Below are 12,471 nucleotides of genomic sequence, written 5' to 3' on the forward strand. Positions count from 1 at the left end.
GGGAAAAATGAAGATGGTAAAGAGAAAAGCTGTGAATAAAAGGCGAGGCGGGGAGCTGCCAGACCCTCGCTGTGCCCGAGTCCTCACAGGCAGACAGCCAGCGTCCAACATGGGGGGTCTCAGTGTCCCCATCTATGGAGCATCTGACCCATGCTGCTCCTGTGTGTGTGTGTGTGTGTGTGTGTGTGTGTGTGTGTGTGTGTGTGTGTGTGTGTGTGTGTGTGTGTATGTGTGTGTGTGTGGCAGAAGGACAATCAGGCCACCGTGGAGATGTGAAGTGGGAGAGGTGATTATGTTGTGAATATCTCCTCTAATAACAGCAGTAACGGGCAATCCACCTGATTACCGTTCACCAGACGGCTCTTATGTGACCTTTTTCTGTCAAATACAGCCGTATCTCCTCGGGGGGGGGGGGGGGGGTAGTGGTCCAGCAGAGGATCGCAACTCCAGCATGAATCCCGGAGTGGACGGAGACGGGAGTGTCGGATATAAAGCAGCTCTAGTCTCGCTTCTCCTAGCTGCTTACGTCCGAACCGAACCGAACCTGAATGCAGGAGAGGAGGACCACGAGGGCTCCGATTGGTATGCAGATTATGTAAATGATGAGCAGCGGCCAGCTCGCAGCTCCGCCGAGCACCTCGGGGAGTCTCGTTGGGAGGAACGCTTTCTCTCCAGCAGAGCTTCTTGTGGGCAGGTTTACGTTTCCCAGCTCACCTGTAGATCTGCAGGAACCGTCGCAGTTCACTTTCAACGTATTGAAGCCGAGGAAACGCCGACTACGTGATGTCATCGCTAAATGACATGAAGCTCACTGCACACAGAAGTTGTTGTTTTTAAATGGAGGGAAAATGTGTGTTTAGAAAAATGTCCACACAGATGAACTTATGAATGGGAGGAAAATGTAGGATCACCAGGTCATACAAAGTAAAACTAACTGTGTGTGTGTGTGTGTGTGTGTGTGTGTGTGTGTGTGTGTGTGTGTGTGTGTGTGTGTGTGTGTGTGTGAACAAAACACACCCAAACAAATACTTGTGCTCAGAAAGTCATTCAACCCCTTTTTAACAAAACGCAGCGTCGACTATATGTCCTGCCAAACTGCCATAGATCCCACTACACACACACACACACACACACACACACACACACACACACACACACACACACACACACACACACACACACACACACACACACACACACACACACACACACACACACACACTTGTGCACACCCTCCACCTTTTGGGCTGTTGGCATGGTAACCACTGAGAGGTGTCCAGGCCCTCCAAAGTCCCTGTTCGTTCCTGTTTAGTTTTTTTTGTGTCCTCGGAGTTTCTCCGCTGCAGCGTTTAGAGTTTCTATTTTAAAAGCAGCAGCTCCGGTTGAGTCGAGTGTCTCGGCAGTAAAACGCTGCCTCACCTTTACCTGAGTCACCGGCTGCTCCGCCACACTCGCCTCCACCGGCTTCTCATCACCAAAAACAAAGAAAGGCTCAAATTCGGAGCAGCTAATAACTTCAGTTCTGTGCGTGTGTTTTATTTTGTATTAGTTCTGCCTCCGACCAGCTTCAGTCTTTGCGACCATCGTCCATTCTGAAGCGTGGACCAATCAGCGATCAGTGGGCGTGGCTACGCGGTACTTTCGACACACTGATTGGTTTTGGGCTTTTCCAGTTGTTTTAACATACATCACATAAATGAACAGGAAACAAAAGACATCTCTTTGTCTTCATCACTTTATTGTTGAGTTGCAGAAACGGTGTTAAAACGTCTGTAAAAACTTTTTTTTTTTTTTTTTAAATGGTGCACAGGTCAAACAGTAACCATGACAACTGTTAAGAGGTGTTTTGTTTTTGTTTTTTTTACAAAACAGTTACACAAAGCTGGTAGAAAATATTAGTTTCACATCACAAAGATAAGGACAAGGAACATGGATTAATCTAGTCGTCGCTACTCACACCGTCATCACTGGTGACCGTTGATTGTTGTTCACAAAACTTTATTTATTAGTCAGACAGTTGGAACATTTCACAGTTTACACAGTTTAACACCTCTAGAGAAGAAAAACACAACTAGAACGATGACAGAACACAACACGAAGCTAACTATGCTCAATAAACAAAACCGAAATCAGATTATTAAAGTACGTTTTCACCTGATGAATAATGAATTAGAGCTTTTATTTAGTGTTGATAGGTGTCTTTTTTTATCATTTAGATTGCCTGGTTTTATTTAGCATTCATCTAAAATATTACAAATTTGATGCCTCATTTGTAGAAAAAAAACACTTAAAAAAAAAAAAAAAAAAAAAAAAAGCTGGAAGGTTTTACGATCAAATCCAAGATGAAGTGTTTTTTTCATCCCGACTTGTGACATATTTTATACTAGAACAACTCAAGTTTGAAGATAGAATAAGAAATATTCTCAAGAGACTAGCTGCCGGTTGTTTTCTCATGAGGTTAAAAACATATTTCCGCCGTTGTTTTCAGATCAAATCTAAATTTTCTCCGATCAGCCCTCGAAGAACCTGACGAAGAAGGAGCAGACGGAGTGCCAGCCCTCGCTGCAGTACGTCTGCACCGGCTCCATGTCGTTCACCATTCCCTCCTCCTCGTCAAACCCAGTCCACTCCTCCCTCTTCTCCTCCTCCTCCTCCTCCTCGTCCTCCTTCTTCTTCCTCTTCTCCACCTTCCCGCCGTCCGAGCTCTTCCCGTCTCCTCTCTTCCTCCCTCCCTTCCTGTCGTCCTCCCCGCTGCGTATGGCGAGCTTCATGTGGGCCTCGGCCGGCGCCTTCTTGCACGTTTTGGCCTTCAGGACTTTTTCCCCCTCGCAGGCGTTCTGCCGTTTCTTCAGCTTCCCCACCAGCTGCTTCCAGTACTGGCTGGACTTCACGCCGTAGGCCTGGCACAGGTCGGGTTTACCGGCGTAACGGCACCAGTACCTGGAGGAGGAGCCCGACGGGAGCGCGAAGCACGAAGAGTCCAAGTCAAGGAAAGGAAAAAACAATGAAACACAAAGGAGCACATGAAGATTTCATTTATCTCACTTTGGAAAAATATGACATTTCAACAGATTATGAGCTTGACTTTGGAAAGGTTTTACCATTAAATAACAATTAATAGTCATAAAGAATTTATCATATTTAATTCAAGTTAAGAGCTAATGAGTCCTGGTAAGTTTTATGACGGATGTTTCTCAGCTTTAATGGCACATCTGTGTTAATAAATCACCTGAAGACTTCTATGTAAATGAACATTATTATTATTAGTTGTAGTATTATTATTATTATTAACATATGATATTCTATCATATCTATTTTAGCCTGATATCATCTGGGTCGAGGCACGTGATCCTCCATCACCCTCATATTTCCAGGATTTAACTGATTTCGACACGCTTTTGTTGCTGGAATGTTTTTATTAATATTTATAACTTGATCGTAAAGCTGCGTCATCACTTTTTGACCCGAACCTGTGATCTGTTCCTGAAACGCTGCAGCGGTCAGCTGCACTTCAGGCATCACTAACTCACCTGGTCACTAATGTCATTTGCTAAATAAATCCCTCAGATTACAGAAGGACTGAGCACGATGTCACCGCGTTGAGAAGCTGCTACTGAACACATCTTTTTTTAAACTGCTTCTTTTTGGATGAAAAGTTGAAAATGTGCAAAAGGAGGTTGTGTGACGTTAAAAGACAGACGAGGCGTCCGGTGCGGCGCCGGCGGGTCTCACCTCTGCTGCTCTCCCAGGGTTTCGGTGCTGCAGTTCACCAGCAGGCTCACCAGGTCGTCGCCGGACGTCTGCCACGTGCAGCGATGGCCCTCCTTGGTGCTCAGCTCTCCGGAGCCGGGCACCGAGCGGTTCCTGGGGCGCTTGGCCGGCTGGGGCGTCGTCGGAGGCTGGCGGGGTTTGTCGGGCTTCTCGGGTTTGTCGGGTTTATCCTGACCCGGCTGGCGTTTGGCCTCGGTGAGGACGGGGAGGCAGAGGATGAGGACGAGGACGAGGAAGCTGCAGGGTAGGACTTTCATGGTGGCTGGAGAGGACGGAAAATATTAAGGGGTTTTAATATTCTTTAAAACACTTTGGTTTAATTTGAGATTTGGAGGTTTCAGGTTCAGCAGGAAGACGAAGTTAGAGAGTCGCTGGAACTAAAAGGGTCAGATAATTATTTAAGAAAGACTTCAGCTGTAGTTCAGCAGACGGATCAACATCATCACAGATGAAGCAACGGATGATAAAACAGACGGAGGAGCAACTTTTAGTGTTTTTGTCTTGCAGCAACCAGAGTTTAAAATCCCCTTTTTTGATTTGCTCGGAGTGGCTGTAAAGACTTTAATCAAAGAATTAGTCATGTTTATGATTTAATTTCGGTATCAGATGATTCATTAACATCCAGCTATTTGAATTTAAAAAAGCCAATCCAGCTAAATAGTTTGGCATTTCCATAAAATTGGCAAACTTGTATTTCTTTAATTTACCTGATACAGAAAAACAAAACAAAAATAGTGCCTACTCTAGGATATAAGACATTCTAGTAAAATATTGATAATAACATAAATATTGAGATTAATCAAGGAAACCCTGATTTATCATATCAATGAAATGCCGTCTAATAAAACACAGATGACTCAAAATGTTCCCGAATGTGGTGAACGGGGAGATTGGAGACCAAAGACGAGGCTGTACGAGCGTTGAACGTTGGAGAAACAGGACAATGAGCCGGAGCGACTGTCTGTCAGCGCTTATTGAAACTCAGCCGAGCGTCAGAAACACCCCGAGAGCAGTCCGGACCGGACGTGTTGCTATCAACAAACACTGAGGGAGGGAGGGCTTCAGCTGTCAATCACAGGGACCTGCTGGAGAAACACGTCCAGATTTGTGGGTCATCGCAGCAACAACATTATGAAGAAATATGGATCACAAGTGTTAATAAAAGATCAATCCTTGTTGTTTTTTTACTCTTCAATACAACTTTTTTATTTTGTTATTTTAATGTCAAAATCCGGTGAATAACTTCATGAAAGTGATGGCGGTCGCTCCGAGTGGAAGGAGTTTTATTTTCAGTCTGATTCTCAGGTTGGTTGTTTAATTAACTACATTTGCAGATCCGCCTTCATGCAAACAGAATCTGGATTATTGAGATTAAATGTATTCCCCTCGACCCCCCGGGTCCGTGTACGAGAGGCTGCCTCCCGGCACCGCCGCATGCTTAATGACGGGACGCGCTGATTATGTGTGTTTAGCCCAAACGAAGAGCCATGAATAACATTTATGGAAAATTAAATCGGAGGTACATGGAGCTCCAGAGCGCCGTTTAGTTTCAGTTGAGGGAAATCTAAGCAGATAAATATTGTTTTTTTATCTGCAGTATTTTTTTCACTGTTTAGTGGATTAACCGGTGCAGATATTTCTCATACTGCTGCAGCTCCAGCTGAGCTGGGAGGCAATAAAAAGTCTGATTTACTGTGAATTTTCCAAACGCTGCGAGCAGAACTGGATCCTGTAACACGGTGTTGACACTGATCCATGAGCCGCCTCAGACACCGCACGGTGTGTTTGTTCATATCTTGGTACGACATAATCACTCTATCTTCTTTAAAAGCACGCTGTCTTACATCTAGCTGCACCAGACCAACCAGCAGTGATGTCATCAACCATCAGTGATGTCATCGTTGGTTTGTGATCGTTATGAATCCTCCAGTTCAGATTCTGTCCGTCACCATCTTTACTAGTTCGGAGCGGTTTGGAGCAGGAAGTGACCATATTTGGACGAGCTGGGGGAGGAGCCAGCGGTGGACTTGACTGATCTGACTGGAAACTTGACAATACTACGTCCCGCCCACCGATAGCTGTAACCTGACTGCACCACAGGCCTGTCAATCAAACAGACACGCCCCCAAAAACAGGTCTTCTTGAATCTTCTTTTCTAATGAATGAGGGATTATTTTCAGATGGACCTCCAGAAAACTAAGAAGAAGGAGTGACTTTAGCTAACAACACCGAGATAACTGATGGACACATTTTATTCACTTTGGATTTGATGAGAGAAGTTGAATGGGAGTCTATGGAGCCGGAGGCTTTTTGGAGCCGACCTCTAGTGGCACTCGCTGGTATTGCAGCTGAAGACACTTCTGGATCAGAACCATTTTACAGACCTGGAAGCTACAAACTCTTTTATTAACAGTCTGATCAGAACCAGCAACTTGCATATCACCCTTAAATGTAGTTAATAACAAGTAAAACAAGATGTGACTTCATTCAGCTCTGTGTGTATTTAGTGGTTTGTGCAGCATCAACATTGAAATCATGTGCAATCTGGTTTGTAATGTATCTCCCAACATTTAAAGTTTCCTCCAGCGTCTCCGTGACCTGCTGCTGTTTGAATATCAGGTCACTGATCAGTGGAGCCGCTTTACGAGCTGGATGCACTCGAGCATAGAAAAAAAAAAACATGACTACGGGATGATCAGAGCCAATCAGAATGGAGACTTCTCATTGGCTGTGTCAATAAGAAAAATACCTGATTTTGAATGGTAATAACACAGAAGGAACCATCAGCATCTGCTTCATCCCTCCACAACCACCCGAGTCCATCAGAGACATTTCTGTCCAACTGAACCTGAAGTAACCATGTTCATGTTTATAACTAAAACCAAGGCGATGCACAGTGTTACTGCAACGCATCTATTTATCTATTAAAATTAATTTCCCAGAGTGAATTATCGTGCAACAACATTGGAAAAATTACGACAAGCTGCATCTTTTAAAAAAAGACCAAATCTGCCGGTGATTCCTGCAGCTTTGTTCCTTGTTGTTGTTGGTTTCATTTTTAAATTCTTTTTTTTTAAAATTTTTTAACCTCTTCAGAAAAACAAAGTGACACGTCGGCATCGGTCGGATCTCCTCTGACAGTAAAAGTCAACTTTTCCACTGCAGCATTTTCACAGTTTCAGGGAGATGAAAAAAACAAAGGCGCAGCACCAAAACAAAAATAATCCTCTTTCCAAGACCCCTTTTCCCCCCGCCGCCCCCCTCTCCTCCTCCTCCTCCTCCCACCTTCATCAATAAGTCATGACTAAATAAATAAATCAGTTGTTCCTTCCTTCTAATATTTGCCGTGATGTGTTTTTAGGTTAAGTTGAGTTTGGTGTCGGAGGTTTGTTAGTGTGAGCGGAGGCCCGGTGTTCTTACCATGTGACGCTGCGAGGCTCTGAGACGCTGTGAGAACGTGGGGGCCACAAACACTCGGATAAAAGAGGGGAGAAGACCGAGGATAAAGGAGGAGGAGGAGGAAGAGGGGGGAAGAAGAGGAGGTGGGGGTTGCACTATGTGGGGAGTACTGCCCACCCTCAAAAAAAAAGAAAAAAAAAAAGCAATGGCCCCTCCTACATTTACCCCCCCCCTCTGTGTGTGTGTGTGTGTGTGTGTGTGTGTGTGTGTGTGTGTGTGTGTGTGTGTGTGTGTGTGTGTGTGTGTGTGTGTGTGTGTGTGTGCGAGCGGCACAATGGACACACTTGCCAAGGTTTTCTCACTCTGCGCGACACCGACGACACGTCGAGGGTTTTGGATGCTTTGCTGTCGTTCAGCTCACAAACAAAACACAAAACACAAAACCCGTCTTTGTTGATGAGGGGAAACTTTTCTGAGTAAATTCATCAACTGGAGCGTCTTGAGGTTTTTAGTTTCTCTCCGCAGTCGCTGGGTTTTGTTGTAATTGTCTCGTTTTAGCAGTAAATGCTTAAAAAAACCAGCATGTTAATTAGAAAATATTATTTGCTTTGAGCAAAGCTGGTGTTGTTAGACACTCGGTCAGATGAAAGGAAACAAGAAATAAGAGGTGATTTCTGATGAGCTGTGTAGTTATTGAAATATGTTTGACCACAGACTGGATATAAAAGTGTTCGTTGCTTCCAGCTCTCTGTCTGATGCAATGCTGCAATACCAGCGAGTGCCACTAGAGGTCGGCTCCAAAAAGCCTCCGGCTCCATAGACTCCCATTCAACTTCTCTCATCAAATCCAAAGTGAATAAAATGTGTCCATCAGTTATCTCGGTGTTGTTAGCTAAAGTCACTCCTTCTTATTAGTTTTCTGGAGGTCCATCTGAAAATAATCCCTCATTCATTAGAAAAGAAGATTCAAGAAGACCTGTTTTTGGGGGCGTGTCTGTTTGATTGACAGGCCTGTGGTGCAGTCAGGTTACAGCTATCGGTGGGCGGGACGTAGTATCGTCAGGTTTCCAATCAGATCGGTCAGATCCACCGCTGGCTCCTCCCCCAGCTCGTCCAAATATGGTCACTTCCTGCTCCAAACTAGCAAAGATGGTGACGGACAGAATCTGAACTGGAGGATTCATAACGTTCACAAACCAACGATGACATCACTGATGGTTGAAAACATCCTCATTTATTCAGTCAATCTTTTTAAATGTAATCTTGCTGTTATTGTCAACATTCACAAAATAAACAAACAGAAGTTCCAGATAATTATATTTTGCATTAATTCCAAAAACAATCAGCAGTAATGTTTTGTGAAAATCCTGACGGGTTAATCAGGATCACAGGATTCTCTGTACGAAGGCTCCAGAGTCCTCAAGGATAAACCAGCTGAATGATTAAATATCCAAACAAACACATATGATAATTAAAAAGCTCAGCAAACTGCTGCCTGTTTGCCAAAAATCATCTTCAGTTTTATTCAAAACAAACGATTTAAGATTTAGTAGAAAAGCAGACTTTCTTTTCTAAAGTCAGTTACACCTTGAACTGAATATTAAATACCACATCATTACTATTATTAAAATTTTGCAAGCTGAAATGTCGTGAATAATGTTTGGTATTCAATATTGCACGAGTGCAGCCGCCTCTTTGTGTGCCATCTTCCTCTGAAGAGACCAAATGTTCGGCACTATCTCTTATTTTGTGGAAATATCTGCACTGAAGCTGATTTCTTTTCAAATGTTCGACTTCAATCTTGAAATGTGCAGTTTATTCTCACCGTTTTGACTTTATTCTACTTCGTTTTCCTGAATGCAGCTCTAACGCTGCGTTGTCTGTCAACAGTGTTTAAAAGGTGTGAAGCAGCTCAGACAGACGTGTTGTGATATAAATGAAATATGTGGATGTCACTTCATGTTTTAGTTCCTTTTCCTCGCCTCTCTCTCCGTCCGTGTTCACGGCGGTGAGTCCGTCGCCCCTCAGCGAGGTGAACGAGGAGAATCTTCTCTCCTCCGGGACAAAGACTTGGGGCAGGAATCTGGGTCACAGCTTAACCCCCCGCTGGTGCTCCGTCACCGGGCCCAGCTCCTTCTCATTCAGCTCGGGCTGCTGGAGCTCCGACTACGGCCTCTTTTCCCCTTTTTTTTCCGCGAGCTGCTGCCAAAAATCTGCTTGGCTAGCGAAGGATGCTCTGAAAAACAAGTCAACCACAGTGAACACGTCGTTCCGCCCGGTCCGGCCCAATCAGGAACAAATATGTCACTTTGTTTTTCTGCGTCTGTGAGTGCTCCTCGAGCCGAGTGGCGTCTCGCTGATCGCCGTCATTTACTCGAGTTATTGTCAAAAGCAGATCGGCGGTGTCGCAGTTTGTGTGTGACTCGTGGAGAGGATGAATAATATATGGAGAGATGATTTCAATCACTTTCAGCCCCTTTTATGTTTGTTTCTAAACCAGACAAAAGTTATTTCCTGTTTTTACTTACCCGGATAGAAACCATATCCTGTATTTAGTACAAATCTTGTAGTATTACAGTGGAAAGTAAAATACTGCATTCAGCCTTTTGTTTTAAGCTGCATTTATTCTTTAGACCACCAGGGGGCAGAAATCCCAACCAGGGACTGTATATAAAAGTGGACATAGCTTCCAGGTCGGTTAAAATGATACCTTAAACTGCAATACCACAGATTGCCACTAGAGGTTGGCTCCATAGACTCCCATTCAACTTCTCTCATCTCTCATCGTGTCTGTTTGATTGACAGGCCTGTGGTGCAGTCAGGTTACGGCTATCAGTGGGCGGGACGTAGTATCATCAGGTTTCCAATCAGATCTGCCGCTTGTAAAGCAGACTGGAGTCGTGTTTGTGTCGAATCTCCTTTTTGCTCTGATTTCATCTCCACCGGCTCTTTAGCTGCACAATTTTTCCACGTTTCCAAAGTCGAAAAATTGGAACCAAATGAGTGAAACTAAAAGACATTTTTAATCACAAAGACTGAAACTAATCATGAATTACTAACATTGCTTATGAACAACCAGACTCAACCGAGGTTAGGGTTAGGTTATGCTTCCTTTAACTGAGTTTTTGGCCACTTGGGGGCGCTATAAACAAGCGGATTCTGTATTATGACTGTATAAAGATGCGTTTTCACACATCAGGCAGCAATGAAGCGACATCATCCTTCATGTAGAGTTGTGATTTTCGGCACCCGGCAGGTTTAACTCTCTTTTTGCTCTGGTTTTGGTCTCCGCCAGCTCCTGAGGGAGATTTCTGTCTCCTCAGCTGCGAGTGTTCACCAGCGAGTCTTTTAACCGTGCCTGCCGGCTGCGTTGCTGCTGAGCACGACGCTGTGACAGCGGTGCAACACAAACAAAGAGCTGCAACTCGCTGTGAAGCTTCATGAAGCCGAGACGAGTCGGCGTCACATCATCAGGACAAAAATGATGCATTTACAATAATGCATTAAAAGGAGGCAAAAAGGTCATCTGATCTGGTGTGTGTGTGTGTGTGTGTGTGTGTGTGTGTGTGTGTGTGTGTGTGTGTGTGTGTGTGTGTGTGTGTGTGTGTGTGTGTGTGCGCGCACGTGTGTCTTCACCTTCAGCAGGGGAACAGACACGCCGCTGGGACTCTGTCGCCTCCTACTGGTAGTTTGTAGAAACTAATGCTCCCCGTTTTATTCTCTCCTCTTTAGTTTCTTATAACTGGAGAGTGTGTGTGTGTGTGTGTGTGTGTGTGTGTGTGTGTGTGTGTGTGTGTGTGTGTGTGTGTGTGTGTGTGTGTGTGTGTGTGTGTGTGTGTGTGTGTGTGTGTGTGAGATGACTCGGAGTCCTTGACAGCGAACAGAGGAGTCCACTCTTTACTGTTGAACGGTCGTTGAGAGACGTCTGCAATCAGCGCTGCGCCGCCGCCGTCACCTCCTCCGCTGTGATTACTGCTGTGATTATGACACCGAGCCGTGACCTTGTGTGTCTGTCATTGAAAACCCATTTAAGAGAGCTGTTGCTATGTTTTAAACTACCAATGATGACTGCAATTTTCCTTTTTCTGTCTTTTATTTGTTTGTAAACTAATTATGTAAAAAAAAAAAAAAAAAAAAAAAAAGGCCTCTATTTTAATGATCCAAAGCTTTTTACTGTTGTGTCCGAATCCACTTTTGCTAATTTAACAGCCAATAATCTGAGTGCGGCTCCAGGAGCTTCTACTTTGTAGATCACTTAATGAGTCGTAGGTGTGTTTCTTTTGGAAAACATGAATTGACCAATCACAGCGTCCTCTCCCGTTCCCTGTTCCTGCATTCAAACTCATCCCAACACGTCTTTATTCTCTTCTATTTTCTCTGAACGGTGAAGTTCAACTTGTTTTTGATCTAGATTGGATGTAAACAGCCTCCAGTTTGAACACGTGAGATCTGAATCTTAATTTCAGAAACTCAGAAAGATTGCGAGCGTATTAAGGATGCTGCTGTTTGCGCGGCGAGGGCAGATTCCTCCGGTTCGTCTGAGACCCAAATGATGCTTCTCACAAAAAAAAAAAAAACGTGGTCCGAATGCAAATCCAGAGGATGCAGACAAAAACACAGTTTAAATTCAGGGCAGCGACCTGATCATTTGTTATCTGGATGCAGATCGCATTTCACCTCAGGGGTGGTGAAGAGATCCCGCTGTGAGAGAGAGGACAGACTGATGAGATCTTTACAGAGTTATCATCAATCATTTGTCGGTACTGCAGAGCTCAGGTCGGAGATATTTCACGAGCAGACCTTCTGGCGCTCCGGAGGCTGAAGGAGAAATGTTGAGTGTGGTTGTCAGGAAGCAGCGGCAGGTTGATCTTTTGTAGCTGGAAATTCTTTCTCGAGGGTTTTGGACCAAATCTGTGCAGAAATATTACTAAAACTTTGCTGCAGTGCTGTTTATGTTTTTATCAGATATCTGTGGAGCAGCCAACGAGTGGAGTTGTTATTTAAATCTTTGAGAATTAGACATAAATATTCTACCAGGAGTAAATTAAATGAATGAACGCAGGACCGATTAAAATCAGTCGTCAGTCATTTCACCGCCGTATCTGACCTGTTATCACATTAAAAACCATGTAATACACCTGTCAGTCCACTAGAGGGACACTGTGTCAGTGTCACGTCAAAGTAAGCGGCACCAAAATTACTTTGGCTCGATTTTTTTGATTTTAAAGATCACGGTTTGGGTTAAAACAGCAGTTTTACGTAAGTAACTAAAGTGTAATGTTCTCGAACACTGACCCTGTA

General features: G+C 44.2%; 1 protein-coding gene across 1 annotated transcript; it reads right to left on the reverse strand.

Annotated features, from left to right (window-relative positions):
* Positions 1-1,717: 1,717 nt before the first annotated feature.
* fgfbp3 (fibroblast growth factor binding protein 3) lies at positions 1,718-7,266 on the reverse strand. The gene is made up of 3 exons (XM_069709347.1): positions 7,192-7,266; positions 3,733-4,033; positions 1,718-2,940 (listed from the first exon to the last, which is right to left on the reverse strand). Exons 2-3 carry the CDS (start codon positions 4,026-4,028, stop codon positions 2,511-2,513), a joined length of 726 nt encoding a protein of 241 aa, XP_069565448.1. The 5' UTR covers positions 4,029-4,033; positions 7,192-7,266; the 3' UTR covers positions 1,718-2,510.
* Between the last annotated feature and the right edge of the window lie 5,205 nt (positions 7,267-12,471).

The sequence above is a fragment of the Brachyistius frenatus genome, unplaced genomic scaffold (genome assembly GCF_029030835.1).
Source record: "Brachyistius frenatus isolate BFR_SWC_R1_liver_20210118 unplaced genomic scaffold, ASM2903083v1 Contig_82, whole genome shotgun sequence".
NCBI classification, from domain to species: domain Eukaryota; kingdom Metazoa; phylum Chordata; class Actinopteri; family Embiotocidae; genus Brachyistius; species Brachyistius frenatus.